At 40.4% G+C, this 13265-nt stretch overlaps 3 protein-coding genes across 6 annotated transcripts; 1 reads left to right on the top strand and 2 right to left on the bottom strand.

Moving 5' to 3' along the window:
• Positions 1-96: 96 nt before the first annotated feature.
• LOC135583838 (histone H2B.11-like) lies at positions 97-3086 on the top strand. Of its 3 annotated transcripts, XM_065117283.1 has the most exons (4): positions 97-670; positions 1450-1570; positions 1656-1744; positions 2748-3086. In XM_065117283.1, exon 1 carries the CDS (start codon positions 180-182, stop codon positions 636-638), a length of 459 nt encoding a protein of 152 aa, XP_064973355.1. In that variant the 5' UTR covers positions 97-179; the 3' UTR covers positions 639-670; positions 1450-1570; positions 1656-1744; positions 2748-3086. The 3 variants fall into 3 exon arrangements, with proteins under 3 accessions (XP_064973355.1, XP_064973356.1, XP_064973354.1); XM_065117284.1 differs by lacking the exon at positions 1656-1744; XM_065117282.1 differs by having other exon boundaries at positions 1656-3086.
• Positions 3087-3539: 453 nt separating this feature from the next.
• LOC135617247 (putative pentatricopeptide repeat-containing protein At5g59900) lies at positions 3540-7214 on the bottom strand. The gene is made up of 3 exons (XM_065117278.1): positions 4220-7214; positions 3964-4128; positions 3540-3860 (listed from the first exon to the last, which is right to left on the bottom strand). The coding sequence occupies exon 1, from the start codon at positions 7075-7077 to the stop codon at positions 4321-4323; it is 2757 nt and encodes a 918-aa protein (XP_064973350.1). The 5' UTR covers positions 7078-7214; the 3' UTR covers positions 3540-3860; positions 3964-4128; positions 4220-4320.
• Positions 7215-9107: 1893 nt separating this feature from the next.
• On the bottom strand, positions 9108-12347 carry LOC135617245 (short-chain dehydrogenase TIC 32 B, chloroplastic-like). 2 transcript variants are annotated; one of them, XM_065117276.1, is made up of 8 exons: positions 12153-12347; positions 11778-12009; positions 11616-11695; positions 11385-11538; positions 11203-11281; positions 10200-10284; positions 10064-10110; positions 9108-9431 (listed from the first exon to the last, which is right to left on the bottom strand). In XM_065117276.1, exons 1-8 carry the CDS (start codon positions 12268-12270, stop codon positions 9252-9254), a joined length of 975 nt encoding a protein of 324 aa, XP_064973348.1. In that variant the 5' UTR covers positions 12271-12347; the 3' UTR covers positions 9108-9251. The 2 variants fall into 2 exon arrangements, with proteins under 2 accessions (XP_064973348.1, XP_064973349.1); XM_065117277.1 differs by lacking the exons at positions 10064-10110; positions 10200-10284.
• Positions 12348-13265: the final 918 nt, after the last annotated feature.

Here is a 13265-nt window from a genome sequence, read left to right as displayed (position 1 = left end):
GATGATCCAAGAAAGTGACACGTCAAGGATCCCAAATGAAACACCTCCTCCAATCAAAACGCTACCCTTTTCTTTATATACGTCTGCCGCTCTCTCCATTGCGATCGCCGCTTGTCCTCCACGATCGTTCGTTTCTCTTGCGCGACACGCAAGTCGCTTTCCCGAAACCCTCGCTTCTAATGGCGCCCAAGGCCGAGAAGAGGCCAGCGGAGAAGAAGCCCGCCGCCGAGAAGCCGGCCGAGGACAAGGAGAAGAATGCGGAGAAGTCCGCGGCCGAGAAGATGCTCAAGGCCGAGAAGCGCCTCCCCTCCAAGGACAGCGCGTCCGGCGACAGGAAGAAGAAGAAGAAGACTAAGAAGGGGAGCGAGACCTACAAGATCTACATTTTCAAGGTGCTCAAGCAGGTGCACCCGGACATCGGCATCTCAAGCAAGGCCATGTCCATTATGAACTCCTTCATCAACGACATCTTCGAGAAGCTCGCCCAGGAGGCCTCTCGCCTCGCCCGCTACAACAAGAAACCCACCATCACTTCTCGCGAGATCCAGACCTCCGTCCGTCTGGTGCTCCCTGGCGAGCTTGCCAAGCACGCAGTCTCTGAGGGGACCAAAGCGGTGACCAAGTTCACCAGCTCTTGAGCCGTGGCTGCCGCTAGGGTTATACTGCTTTGGTGAGCAAATGGCTGCTAGGGTTATAATGCTTTCTTTTTGTATTGGATATGATGGGCGTGTGGTTGTTACATTTAAGTTTATGAGCTGTGTTGAGGAAAAGGGGTATTTGATGATATGATTTTTGATATAAGTCAATATAAATCTTAAAATGACACCGCTTTCATACGTTACATTTGGGAAAGATAGGTATTACCTCTTTATCAGTCTAACAAGCGTACTTTATACTTGTTGATGCATGATACAAAAGGTCAGGGGGACTTCTTAGATTAAGTATTCTACATTTATGAGGATTTTGGACGAAGGGTTTGATGCATGAGGCTGTTGGATGTTTATTTGTGGTTGTTGTCACAATGCTTTATATCTCTATCTTCCTCTTTCCAGCTTCTTTCCATGGAATAATTTGTTCAGCATATCTACAGTGTGTCATCTAGTGTTCCCTTTCCAATTGTCTTTGTCATGGTGGTTCTTTTCTTTTTGTTTAATGTTATGGATGCGATGCTTATGTGGCTTTCTGCTTGATGTATTTATGGATGTTAGTATCAGAAACCACAGATCATTCTGATAGACGATTGGAATTTCTATGCTATGTCCTTGAATTTGTTGGAAACTTGAGCAAAAGTTGGATTTGGGGAAATTTCTTGCATTTTATTTTTGTAATTGGTCAAGTGCTTTTTGTCTTTGTTTTTTATGTTACTGGATGTGGTATTATTATATGATTCAATATCTTTTATGTGGCTTCCTGATTGGTGACTAATTTGCTTATGAATGTTTGTATCAGAATCTGCCAATCATCCCGATAGATGGTCAGAATTTATTTAATGTCCTTGGATTTGTTGGAGACTTGAGCAAAAATCAGATTGGAGAAGAAATTATATACGTTTTTGTCTCTAACCGGACAGGTGCCTTTTCACCTTAAATCATCTTGATTCTTTTATTTGTTCTTAAACTATCCTGCTGATAGATGCCTTATTTTTCAATTTTCAGGTGAACTTCTTATAGCATACTTTTCTTTCAAAGTTCAAAGTAGCTAAGATGTAGAAGTTCAATTAGTCAGCAGGTTTCCATGTGGCTAGGTGACTGCTTTCTCAATATCATAGTTCTATCACTGCTGATTGGTTTGGTCATTTTTGCAATGTATGATGTTCAGATATTCAGCAAAATTAGTTATTGTTTTACAGCCTATGTTTGTGTTAGCAGTTCTGATTCTAAATTTGTTCCAAAGCCTTGGACAAGCAAAGCTATGATTATCACTCATCCCCCCTTTTTGAAATTTCTTCATAAAAACTTGTTTAAGACGAGACATTTAAGTTTTTTAGCGATTGTCCAAGTGATCAAAGTGCTCTGCCGACGTGGAGATGTAGTGCATAAGATGATCGGCCGATGAATCTGCTATAGTGCAAGCATATCTTTTTCAAAAAAGAAAGTAATAGTTCGGTTTTCTGTTAGTGCTCTGTCATTACTTGGCATAAGTATTTGGCATGGATATGGTTCATTGTTAGTTTACCTTGCCATTAGTATTTCTCTGGTAGTTCTGTCAATTACTTGGCGTAAGTATTTAGCATGGCATGCTTTCAGTGCTAGTTTCCTTTGCCATTACTATCTCAAATTATGCACTAGCTCTTTATCTCTTCTCCTTTCTTGCTTCCTATAATTTTCTTCTACAAAAGGTCTTTAAAATACTTGGACATGATATTTCAGATTTTGACGCTCGTGTGTGATGATATGATTCCATGAAAAGTAAATGACATTATACTCCTTTTTAGCTTTTCCACATTGGGATGTTGGTACTCGAATAAATTGATATATTTTCGATACAGATTTTGAGATGCATGGCCACTAAGAAGCCTATTAGCTATCTCATTGGTTTCTTTGGGTTAACCATAACAAATCCTTGTTTCACAATTATCTGGGCAAGTTTTTGCTTGTACTATTGATCATGCTTAGCACAGAGGTCTTTCTGAGGGCTTCCAAGGGGTTTTTCTTCCAAATACTAGATCTGTGGTAAATAATTTGATCTCAGTTTCACTATTAAATGTGATGGCTCATTGGATTCCCTTTCTGGACCTGTGGATACAGGTTACATTATCAGGTGTGATGGAGAAATCTTAGCTGCTGATGTTGTCCTTTGCAAAGTGGAGGAGGCCAAGCAAGTTGAAGGTGTAGAGCTGGTATGGAAGGTCCGAGGAGAACTAAAGAGGAACAACTGCATTGTGAAGATTAACTTTGAATCTAAGAAATTAGTGACACCTTATTTGAAAACTACTGCTCCACCTTGGCATTTCAAGTCTGTAATAAGTAGGATGAGTTGATGTGGTCTGCGGCTCAGCTGGTAACATAGCCAAGAATCAAAGCTAGTAGTAACATGTTTTGAGACATTAGTCACCATCTAATCTGATGGAATAATTGACTTATTTATTTGTTGAGACTCGATCAACAGTGCATAATGTTACAAACGTAGAGATTGTTTTAACTTACCCAAGTAATTTCAATGACAAATTCAGGAGAAATTTTGGTACATCAAAACTTATCCAGAATCCGTTCAGAAGGATCGCTGAGACATAACATATTTAGCTGTTTTCAGTAAATGACATCCTACGAGGGCTTCCGGTCAGTTGGTAGCCCACCCTATACAACTTTCTTGCTCATTTCCATGCTTCATACACATGAGCCTCAGCATGATTAAAAGTCTACCAGAAACATAGGGTTTTATGAAGTTCAAAATGCAGAGACAGATTATTTTCACAATCAGGTCACAAACCAAAAAACCATTCCATGGCGCCAATCTTCTCCTCTCTCTTAAACTTTATCAGAAAACACATTAAATAATCTGACAAAGCATTATGGTACGATAACTACTTGCAAGTAACATTTATAAAGATTGTGATGTGTAACTAAATCAATAAGCAGTTTTGTACAAGAATTTACAACCAGAAAAATTGAACAGAGGAAAATTAGAGAGAAGTATAGTTTTAGGGATAACCGGAAGCAGGAAACAACTTCAGAATGAAGAAATATCTGAAACATGCATGCTTCCTTTTGTTCTTACTTTCCAACTCATGGAAGATCAGATTTTGCTAGTTTGCAGCGTTATGGTTATCGATTGCCAGAGTCAGTCATCACCTTCCTTCAAGTTGAACTTTTGGAACAGTAAATGCTTTCCTTTGAAACTCTTTCACATCTTAAAATGACCTTCATAAAATCATGGGCACACGCATCAATATCGACATGCAGTGAACATACTTCGTTTAGTTTACAAGTTTTTGGATCTTAAATAAGAAAATAGAGATTATACCTTAAACCACAGATGAATTAAGGGCCCTTCTGAAGATGCCTCTCACCATGTAGTTTTGAGAGAATCAATACATTGAAATAGCTTTACTTTTAAATATGTCAGACAAAACCACACCTGTAACCGAGTTAATTGGTGGGTTTTATATCAAATCGACCGACCAGTAACCTGCACAGAATACAAGCCAGATCATTATTGGAACCATCATACTTGTTGACCATCAATGGTTTGACTATTAGATTAACAAACTATAACCAACCTCAGCAATATGCATTGAATAGAGGAAATAGCAGCTATCCTGCCACCTGTTGATCAATCCATTGCTGAGAGCATATAACCACAGGTTACTCTGAAATACATTTACTCGATAAGAAATGTTTGCCGTCCTTTAGTGCCCATCGAGCATATACCATGAATAAGAGAGGTATATGTCGCCCAATTTGGCTTCACATTGCATCTGATCATGTCATCGTATAAAGCAGAAGCTTTAGCCAGCTCACCGCTTATAATGCAACCACGTATAAGTAAATTGTATGCTAACGTATCAGGCTTCAATCCACTTCTAAGCATCTCATCCCATAGCTGAAAAGCTTCATTTAGATTACCCGTTCTGCAGTACTCATAAATTAGTGTCGAATAACTAATGCAATCAGGAAAAATATTATTTTGAACCATATGACCAACAAGGCTAGCAGCATCCTGAATTCTCCCAGTTCTGCAGAAACCCCTTATTAGCAGGTTGTACGTAACTGTATTGGCTAAAATTCCATTAAGCATCACTCGATGCAGCATTACAGCTTTATTCATATTTCCTTCTCTAGTAAGGCAGTCGAGCAAGGAGCCAAATGTAACACTATTAGGAAGAACTCCACTAACTAGCATTTCTTTGCAAAGCATCAGTGCTTTATTAAAGAATCCTGCTTTACACAATCCATTTATCAGTACGTTATAAGTCACAACATTTGGCTGACATCCCTCAACAGCCATTTTATCCCAGATAACTGAGGCTTCTGAAAATTTTTCTAGCTTCGAATATGCATCAACTATATTAGTATACAAAATAACATCAGGCTTAATTCCTTTGTTGATCATTTCTCTTAATAGTGAATGTGATCTTACTTTATCCTGCTGCATTAAAGATCCATAAATAAGCACACTGTAACAGACAAGATCCATATTTACTCCCCTCTCCACCATTTCTTTCCAGAGATCATAGGCATCATCTATTCTTTCTTGTTTGCAGAATCCATGAAGAAGGGAACTGCAGCTCATCTCATTTAGTGCCTGATGCTCGCTGTGTAGATCATCTACAAATTCCTTGGCTTCAGCCACTCTGCCACACATACACAAGCCAGTTATCAAGGACCTAAAAGTATAATTGTCTGGGGTGATGCCCTTCTTTACCATCCCATCATATAGCTGGAAAGCTGTTGCCGTATCTCCTATAGAACAATATCCTTCTATCATGACATTATAGGTCACTTGGTTCGGCAACACATTCAGTTCTACCATTTCATCAAACAATCCAGCAGCTTTCACCATCAATCTAGCCCGACAATATCCACTAATAAGGGCTGTGAAAGTATGAGTATTCCATGTCAAACCATTCTCAGGCATCTGGCGGTGAAGCTTCGAAGCACTAGCCAAATCCCCTTCCCTGCAATATCCAGTTATCAATGAAGTATAAGTTAATTCATTTGGTGACAATCCTTGGTCAGTCATCTCCCTAAAGAGAGCCTCTGCTTTGGTCAAACCTCCTGATCGGCAATGCCCATTGATCAAAGAATTGAACGGGTAAATGGTAACTCGCAAACCTTCTTCCTTCAGTTTGCCGAACAACTGGAGGGCATTATTCAATTTGCCCCTTTTGCACAACGAATCAATCAATATTGAATAGGTAACATCGTCCGGAGATAGACCTTTCTCCTTCATCTTTGCAAAAAGAGATTCAGCTTCATCAAATTTCCCACTCTTACACAAAGTATTGATCAAAGCATTATAAGCAAACAGATTGGGGATCAATCCCACGTTTCCCAGCTTATGAACTAATCCAAAAGCCTCTTCTAGCTTTCCTTTCCTCCTCAATCCATCCACTACTGTGGAGCAAACAGCTTTGGTCGGTACCAAGCCTAAGTCGATCATTTCCTTGGTTATTTCCACAGCCGTTTCCAACTCCTCCACCTTGCAAAGTCCAAGAACCAAAGTGCAATAAGTCACATCATTGGCCTTCAACCCACTCGACCCCAAAGAATTCTTGATTTCCATCGCCTCCGTAACCTTTCGGTTCTTGCAAAGCCCATGAATCAACACATTGTACGGGACGACACTAGAATTTGCCCCATCGGCCTCCATCCGGGAAATGATTTCTTTAGCACTATTCAAATCCTTCAGCTCGCAAAAGGCCTTCACCACCGCAGTATAGATGAAGACGTCGAGGGTGATCCCAGATCTCGCGGCCTCGTCGAACACCGCGAAGACCAGATCGAACATCCTGGCCTTGGCCAATCCGTGCATGACGTCGCTGAAGGTCCGGGGCTCCGGGAGAAGACTGAGGACGGCGAGGGTGTCCAAAGGGCGGCCGATCTGAAGGTAGGCCTGGACCAGGAAGTCGAATGCGATGGTGGAGCGGGGGGCGCCGCAGAGGCGGCCGGCCTCAGCGACGGCGCGAAAGGCGTCCACCGGGAGGACGCCGGGGTGGGAGGCAAGGGTCTGGAGGAGGGAAGACGCGGGCCAGTGGAGGCCGGCGCGGAGGAGGGCGTGGGCGAGGAGGGCGAAAGAGAGGGGGGAGTGGGGGAAGCGGTGGTGGAGGCCGAGGAAATCGAAGAAGCGGAGAGCGAGGCGAGGATCGTCGTGGCGTTGATGGTGAAGGATGAGGAGAAGGCGCTCGACGTGGCGGGGACGGAGGCGGTTGGCGACGAAGGGGGAGGCGAGGGCGGCGCGCCAGCCCTGCGGGCGGGAACGGAGGATGTCGCACAGGATCTTGACGAAGCCCTCGTCGCGCTCGTTGTTGTCGGGGGAAGGAGGGTTGGGCGGCCGGACGGGGATCCCGGCGGAGTGCGGTCGGGCGAGGAGGAAGCAAGCGGGGTGGAGGAGCGGAGAACGACGACGCCGATTCATCGTTCGACCAAGACGGAACCCGACGCGTCCGTCTCACATAGTGGCGACTTGACCTATTAGCTAACCGGGTCGAGATCAAATGGAAAGCCCGGTTCAGCTCCAACTTGACCCAAACTGAACCGAACCCAAAGCCGGCCCAAACCAAAGCTTCATCCATTAGAAAACAGCCACGTGTATGAATTCTAAAACATTTATCCCATTACGAACTTCATGAAATCCATAGTGGAAACTGAAATTGTCTTTTGTCATACACGTTTATTTAACTAAAAAAGTATCTGATTCGAACACCCCTTTAATACTTCTCTAGAAAAATCCTAAAAGAAAATTTCTATCAATTTTTATTTTATTTTATAAAGAGTAAATACCAAAGGCAGGATTGGAGTTTTGAGATTTTCATTTTTTTAATCGAAATCTATTGCGATCAATTAAAAAATAATATAATAAGCAAAATTACCCAATAGGAAAAAATAAAGAGCTTTCTACTAAGTAGATACACATCATTTTATTAAATAGATTCCTATGCATGAATAGAATCGTGTATGTCATGAAATCACTTAATAATATAATGATCATAGAATATATATATATATATATATATATATATATATATATATATATATATATATATATATATATATATCCATCATATATAATATAACTTAACTAATCAAATATCAATGTACTAGAGATAACATATATATTATTATGAAAGATGATAAGTGATGCACTAAGATGGCAGTCAATGTTAGACATTCTCTATAAAATTAAGATGATGATGTTAGACATTCTCTATAGAATTGTGGAGATGATGGCTGAATTTGGCCAAATTGTGAATGATTCAATTGGGATGCTAAGTTGCTGTTGTCATTTCTTATATTCTTCACTAGCATTCATTTTTCTTGTTAAAATGTGGGCAGCTCCTATCTTCTGCTAATGGTTAACTTGCATTGTATGCTTTCAAATTGTTTCAGCTGTATCATGATTTTGAGCTAAGGACAATGTGGTTGGACATTGTTTAAGTTTAACTTTCTGTAAAATTGATAGGACAATGACCGCTAATTTGGCCTAGTTGTTAAATGATTTGATTTGGATGCAGCTTTGCATTTGGTTTCTATAGTTCATTTGTCAGCTGCACATTTTTGTTTTCCTTGTTCCTATTACAAAGTGATCTATGTTAAGTGATTGATGATGATGTCAGTTCTTACTTGTGGTTTCTGACATTTTACTGTTTCACTTTTGATCCTGTGTAATGAGTTTCTGTTCAATAACAGCTAGTATTGTTTCAAGAAGGTGAAGAGTGCAGTAGTGTGTGCCTTGTCTGCTACTTGAACATGTCTCCTCCTATCACTGACTTTGAGAAGTCCTAATGAGTATGTGAAAAATGTGTTTTGGTGGGTTGAGGTTTTCTCAGATGATCCTTGTGATTGGTGATCATGTGGTTGGCTGGATTGAATGTTTTGAAATGGAAATGATGCCTAAGGGTCATTATCTTTTGGATGTCTTTTAAATTTATTTCACAGTTGTTTGTCTGTAGTGGGTAAAATGATGTACTAAGCTCTTTACCTTATCACATTTCCTGATCCATATACTGTATATAACTTTTAAGATAGCAAAGGTATCTATCATACAGTTCCAAATTGATGTTACTTGGATGCTTAAATCTGATCATTTTATTGTCAGAGGGTGAGAATGAGATTACATTTGTGTTCTGATCAAGATAAGCTAGTCTTGTGAAACTATCATGTGGCAGACTATTATGTGATGGATCTAATCCTTTTGATCTACTGCTTACATGGATTTTATTTGCTACATGTTTAATCTCAAAGGTTCCAAATTGTTGGATAACTCTAATAACATTATGTTACATGCAATTACCTCAAGAAGATGTTGCATTAATTTTCTGAAATTACTTTTAGAAGAATAATAATAAAAGTGGGATGTTTAGTTCAAGATGATGCTTTGTCTCCTACTTGCTAAAAAGCTGAGGTTGTAATTTTGTTGCTCCAGGTGTGGAGCGTTGCAGTTCAGAGTGATCTAAAAGATCTTTGGCATGAAGACAGCCGATTACTATAGTTACACCTTCAACAATTTTGCAGCATGTAATCGGAGGAAAGAAAGAAAGGTAGATTGAAACCTTACAGTCATAGGTTGCTAGTAGGGAAATATCAACAATTTTATGGGAGATCTCTTAGGCTTGATTTAACCAGCTTTTCGCTGAAGCCCCAGAGCTTCTTCGCCAACTTCTTGTCTCTGGCCCAGGAACTCGGCATCTCCTCGTTGCAGTCGAAGAAGTACTTCCCGGTCACACCCTTGAGGCTCGGATGCAGTGCGACGTAGCATGTAGTAGCTGCTCCCTGCATACATAATTCTACTTTAAGTGGATTTCTTTTCTATTGATCGATATATTTCAATTATATTATATTATATATATCTTATTCAATCAATTATATTATATTACATAACTCGGCATCTCATCAGAATCTAATTAATTATATTATATATATCTTATTCAATTATAAAGAGCCATAAAATCTAATATTATAGTAGCTGCTGATACGTAGAATACACAACTCTCACGTTTACCCCTTGCAATTAACATCATATAGAATTATTAAGATTTTTAGAGATTCTCTTCTGATTTTTTTTTTCTTCTTCTATTGAGAACCGCGGAGCCTATAAAATTATCTAGGTCAAACATTTGCTTGAGCACCACCTCCAGCAGAAATTGGCCACAACCTATTCAAGATGAGGAGAGAAGCCAGCCGGCCGGACTATTGGCAGGTGAAGTTGGCTTAATATTGTCATTTCAACTCGCACCTATCTAATCAGAAATATAGCTTAGCATGATACTAGATGAGCAAGAGGAAAATTAGATTCTCCATTGCATCGCAGGATTCTAATCCAGATTGCCATATCTTTTGCAGGAAAAAAGGATTCTTTTAATGCATAGAGTGGCGGCTTTAATCATCAACCGAGTGCATCACACCTGTGGTACATTCTTCCAGAAGACAAAACTGAATACTTTTAGCACCCCTGCAAGCAAGCAGCATGCACAATGTATGAGTTCGGAACTTTTCACTCTTCAAATAAAATAATCAACTCGGAAGGTTCATCGTGCATACGCATTAAAAGGAAAGAATGCCTCATCAAATTTGTCATGATCAGACCTGGATGAACAGAATTTACTGTAACTTTTGCCCCATCTTCCTGTTAACCATGAGAGTAGTAAATCTGTGTAAAACCAACCTGTCATAGAATTCAGATTGAGAAAACAAAACAGGCTACATGTACGTATGGATGCTTCTTACGGGCCAGTTAGCGTAAAATCTCACCACCTGAAGGAACTACAGGGACATTTTAATGCAGTGTTTCATGGTTCAACAGCACATTTTCAGGTGGAGGTCTTGTGCAAAACCTGTTTGAATGGAAGTGGAAACAAAGAGCAAATTAACTTATACATGCTCCTGCCCTGATGATGATCCAGGTTTTGATCAACAGAAAGTGACTTCCTTTCTGATAAAAGTATGTTGCTTGTTTATCCCTGTTACTAAATCTATTTAGATACCAAGAGCAATCTTGTCAGTCATTCAAAGATGGATAAGATCTTTTGTACTTGTGATTCTAAAAGTACTAAAATGGTCACCCAGGTGGATAAGCCAGGATGACGACATGGAGCAGCAGCAGATGCACAATTCAGCTGGTGTGTCAGGTTTGTGCACTTAAGTTAGCCAGATTCACCTAATGGCACATTAAGCATGAAATTATGAGTTCAGACTTCTCCTTTGAGCTTAGGCGTAATCCAGAAAATGATTTAGTTCATGCTTTATTTTCCTCTTTCTCCACATAAACAGCGTGAATAAATTTGAGGAATGAGAAGGAAGAAGATGTATGAACAGAGCAGGGTCTTTACTTGTCTTTGCTAAGGTAATACATTTTATCTGTGACAATATTGCAAAAGGGTTATAAAAAGATGTCGACCATGGACGAATTGTTTATATCTGCAAACTGTTCGTATAAGAGTCCATTTTGAGAAACATATTTGTATATCAATCAAATATAATGGTAGTTATGTATTTTTGTTCTTTGGTATGATTCCTTGTGTAGTTTATGCATCAAACTGAGTACCTGTAAGCGCCGAGATAGCTCATTTGCATGCAATATATTGGCCAGTTTGGACTGTCCATATGCCTTTTTATCCGAGTATCTGATAAAGCAACAAGGAAACAGAAGAAAACATCAACCAGCTTTATTGATGAAATAACCATTCTCATATAAATGCAGCAGAGCAGTTGCCAACTGAAACTTACACATCCTTGTCATTAAGTTTATCGAACCATATTCCTCCCTTGTATGTATGCTTGTGAGCTATCGATGATAGATTTATGATGCGACCCTCCATTCCTGTCTTCTTCGCTGTGCTTTTCATCTTCTCAAGTAGAAGATTCGTCAACAGAAAGTGACCTGTAGTGTAAAGTTCAATTGATTAAACCAACAGCTTCGCTAAGAACTCAAAACACTGATATAAATGCATATGATACCCAGATGATTTGTAGCAAACTGCATCTCGATTCCATCCCGGGAGAGTTGATGGGGACAGAACATCACACCGGCATTGTTTCTGGAAACAAATTTGATGCACAAAACTCTGTCTCAGTTGTGATGCCGGATATGGAAGAGCAGTAACAAGAAGAATCACATACATCAAGACGTCGAGAGGTAAATCCATGGAAAGGAATTTATCTGCGAAGGCTCGCACGGACTTCAACGAGCTCAGATCGAGCTCTAAGATGTCGACTCGGGATGCTGGAGCAGTTCGCTGGATGAGTTGCTTTGCGCCAACGGCAGCCTTCAAGTTCCTTGCAGCAATGATGACATGTGCTCCTCGAAGCGCAAAAACTCTCGCGGTCTCTGTGCCGATTCCGCTTGCACCTCCTGCATCGGGTAAAAACCCTCATTGATGATCGTTAATGGAAATACATACGAACAAGTTAAGTTATTCTCTACTTGGATTGACATTTGCATCGTCAAGAAGGCAAGCAGAGCAGCAAGAGAAGTAAAGCAGAGGATGGACGGACCGGTGATGATGACGGTGAGGTTGGAGGCGTCAATGCCAGCGGTGACCTGCTCGGCCGTGGAAGCGGATCCGAACCCGCTCGGACCCGGCAGCCCCGTCACCAGCCTGAAGAATCCCATTCTTCCTGCTCCGCCGAAGGAGGGTGGCAGCGACGCCGCAAGAAGGTGATGAGACAGAGAGAAAGGTGGTGGAAGAGAAGGTGAGCGAATCGAGAGAGGCGGGTCGTTATTTATGATTGTATGGGAGCCGGGAGAGCGTTCGGGGTGGGTGAGGCGTTGTCGATCCTGTGCAGGGTAACTTGCACGGGAAAGGATTAAAGGTTCATATCAACCGTTTGTTTAAATTATCAAGAGTTGACCCGCTCCGATGGGCGGTTGAGATTGGAAGAGTAGGGGGATGGATGGTTTTCGCTACATAGTAGCCTGCATAGCATCTGCGTTCGAGTTAATGCGCGAAGTTGGGGGGATGTGATTGGCTGAGGGCCCCCGGAAGACCACCAATCAGGAGCCTGCTGTGTCCCGTCTAATAACAGTGCAGGTATCGGAGTGGGTAGGTCATCTGAAATATGTTTAAAACTCTTTTTTAAATATGAGGACGTCAAATATTGACTTCGTGGTTCAATTCTCGTTTCTGGGCACACGCGTTCGGAATGTGGGCCCCGGAGGTTGGCTCCAATGCAGAGGCAGGTGATCGGGGGGGTGCGACAGCATAAATGACCAGGGACGTATCTTCCTTGTTTGGACTAACCAAACCATGTGGAATTGGGTGTTTGGCTACGACGCATGAGTGGAATTGTATTGCATGCTTTTCCTAGAAAATATTTATATTTTGAATATTTTTTTTATTTTTTTCTCAAAAAGTAATCTTAATTTTTAAAAATATTCAAAATATCCCTCGAAAGTTTTCTCATCAATTTTTTAATTTAATTTTATCTATTTTTAACTATTATAGTATTTTTATTTCACTCATTTATATTATTTTCTAAATAATATTCATAGTGTTTCATTAAGGTATTAAAAATACTGTAAATATTATTGAAAAATACGATATCATATGTGTCTCTTTGATTGTTATTGCTCGTAGACGATTATTGTAATTAGTTTGGTTTAGGTTG

This window comes from Musa acuminata, chromosome BXJ2-7 (assembly GCF_036884655.1).
Source record: "Musa acuminata AAA Group cultivar baxijiao chromosome BXJ2-7, Cavendish_Baxijiao_AAA, whole genome shotgun sequence".
NCBI lineage: Eukaryota > Viridiplantae > Streptophyta > Magnoliopsida > Zingiberales > Musaceae > Musa > Musa acuminata.
The sequence above is the reverse complement of the archived record's forward strand: the minus strand, read 5'-3'. Positions and strand labels throughout refer to the sequence as shown.

Excerpts from the sequence above, each read along its gene's own strand:
- LOC135583838 (XM_065117284.1), top strand. The coding sequence starts at position 180 with ATGGCGCCCAAGGCCGAGAAGAGGCCAGCGGAGAAGAAGCCCGCCGCC.
- LOC135617247 (XM_065117278.1), bottom strand. The coding sequence starts at position 7,077 with ATGAATCGGCGTCGTCGTTCTCCGCTCCTCCACCCCGCTTGCTTCCTC.
- LOC135617245 (XM_065117276.1), bottom strand. The coding sequence starts at position 12,270 with ATGGGATTCTTCAGGCTGGTGACGGGGCTGCCGGGTCCGAGCGGGTTC. Across the intron at positions 12,010-12,152 it reads CCTCACCGTCATCATCACCG|GAGGTGCAAGCGGAATCGGC; the intron begins GTCCGTCCATCC and ends TACCCGATGCAG. Across the intron at positions 10,111-10,199 it reads GCATTCTTTCCTTTTAATGC|GGGTGCTAAAAGTATTCAGT; the intron begins GTATGCACGATG and ends GCTTGCTTGCAG.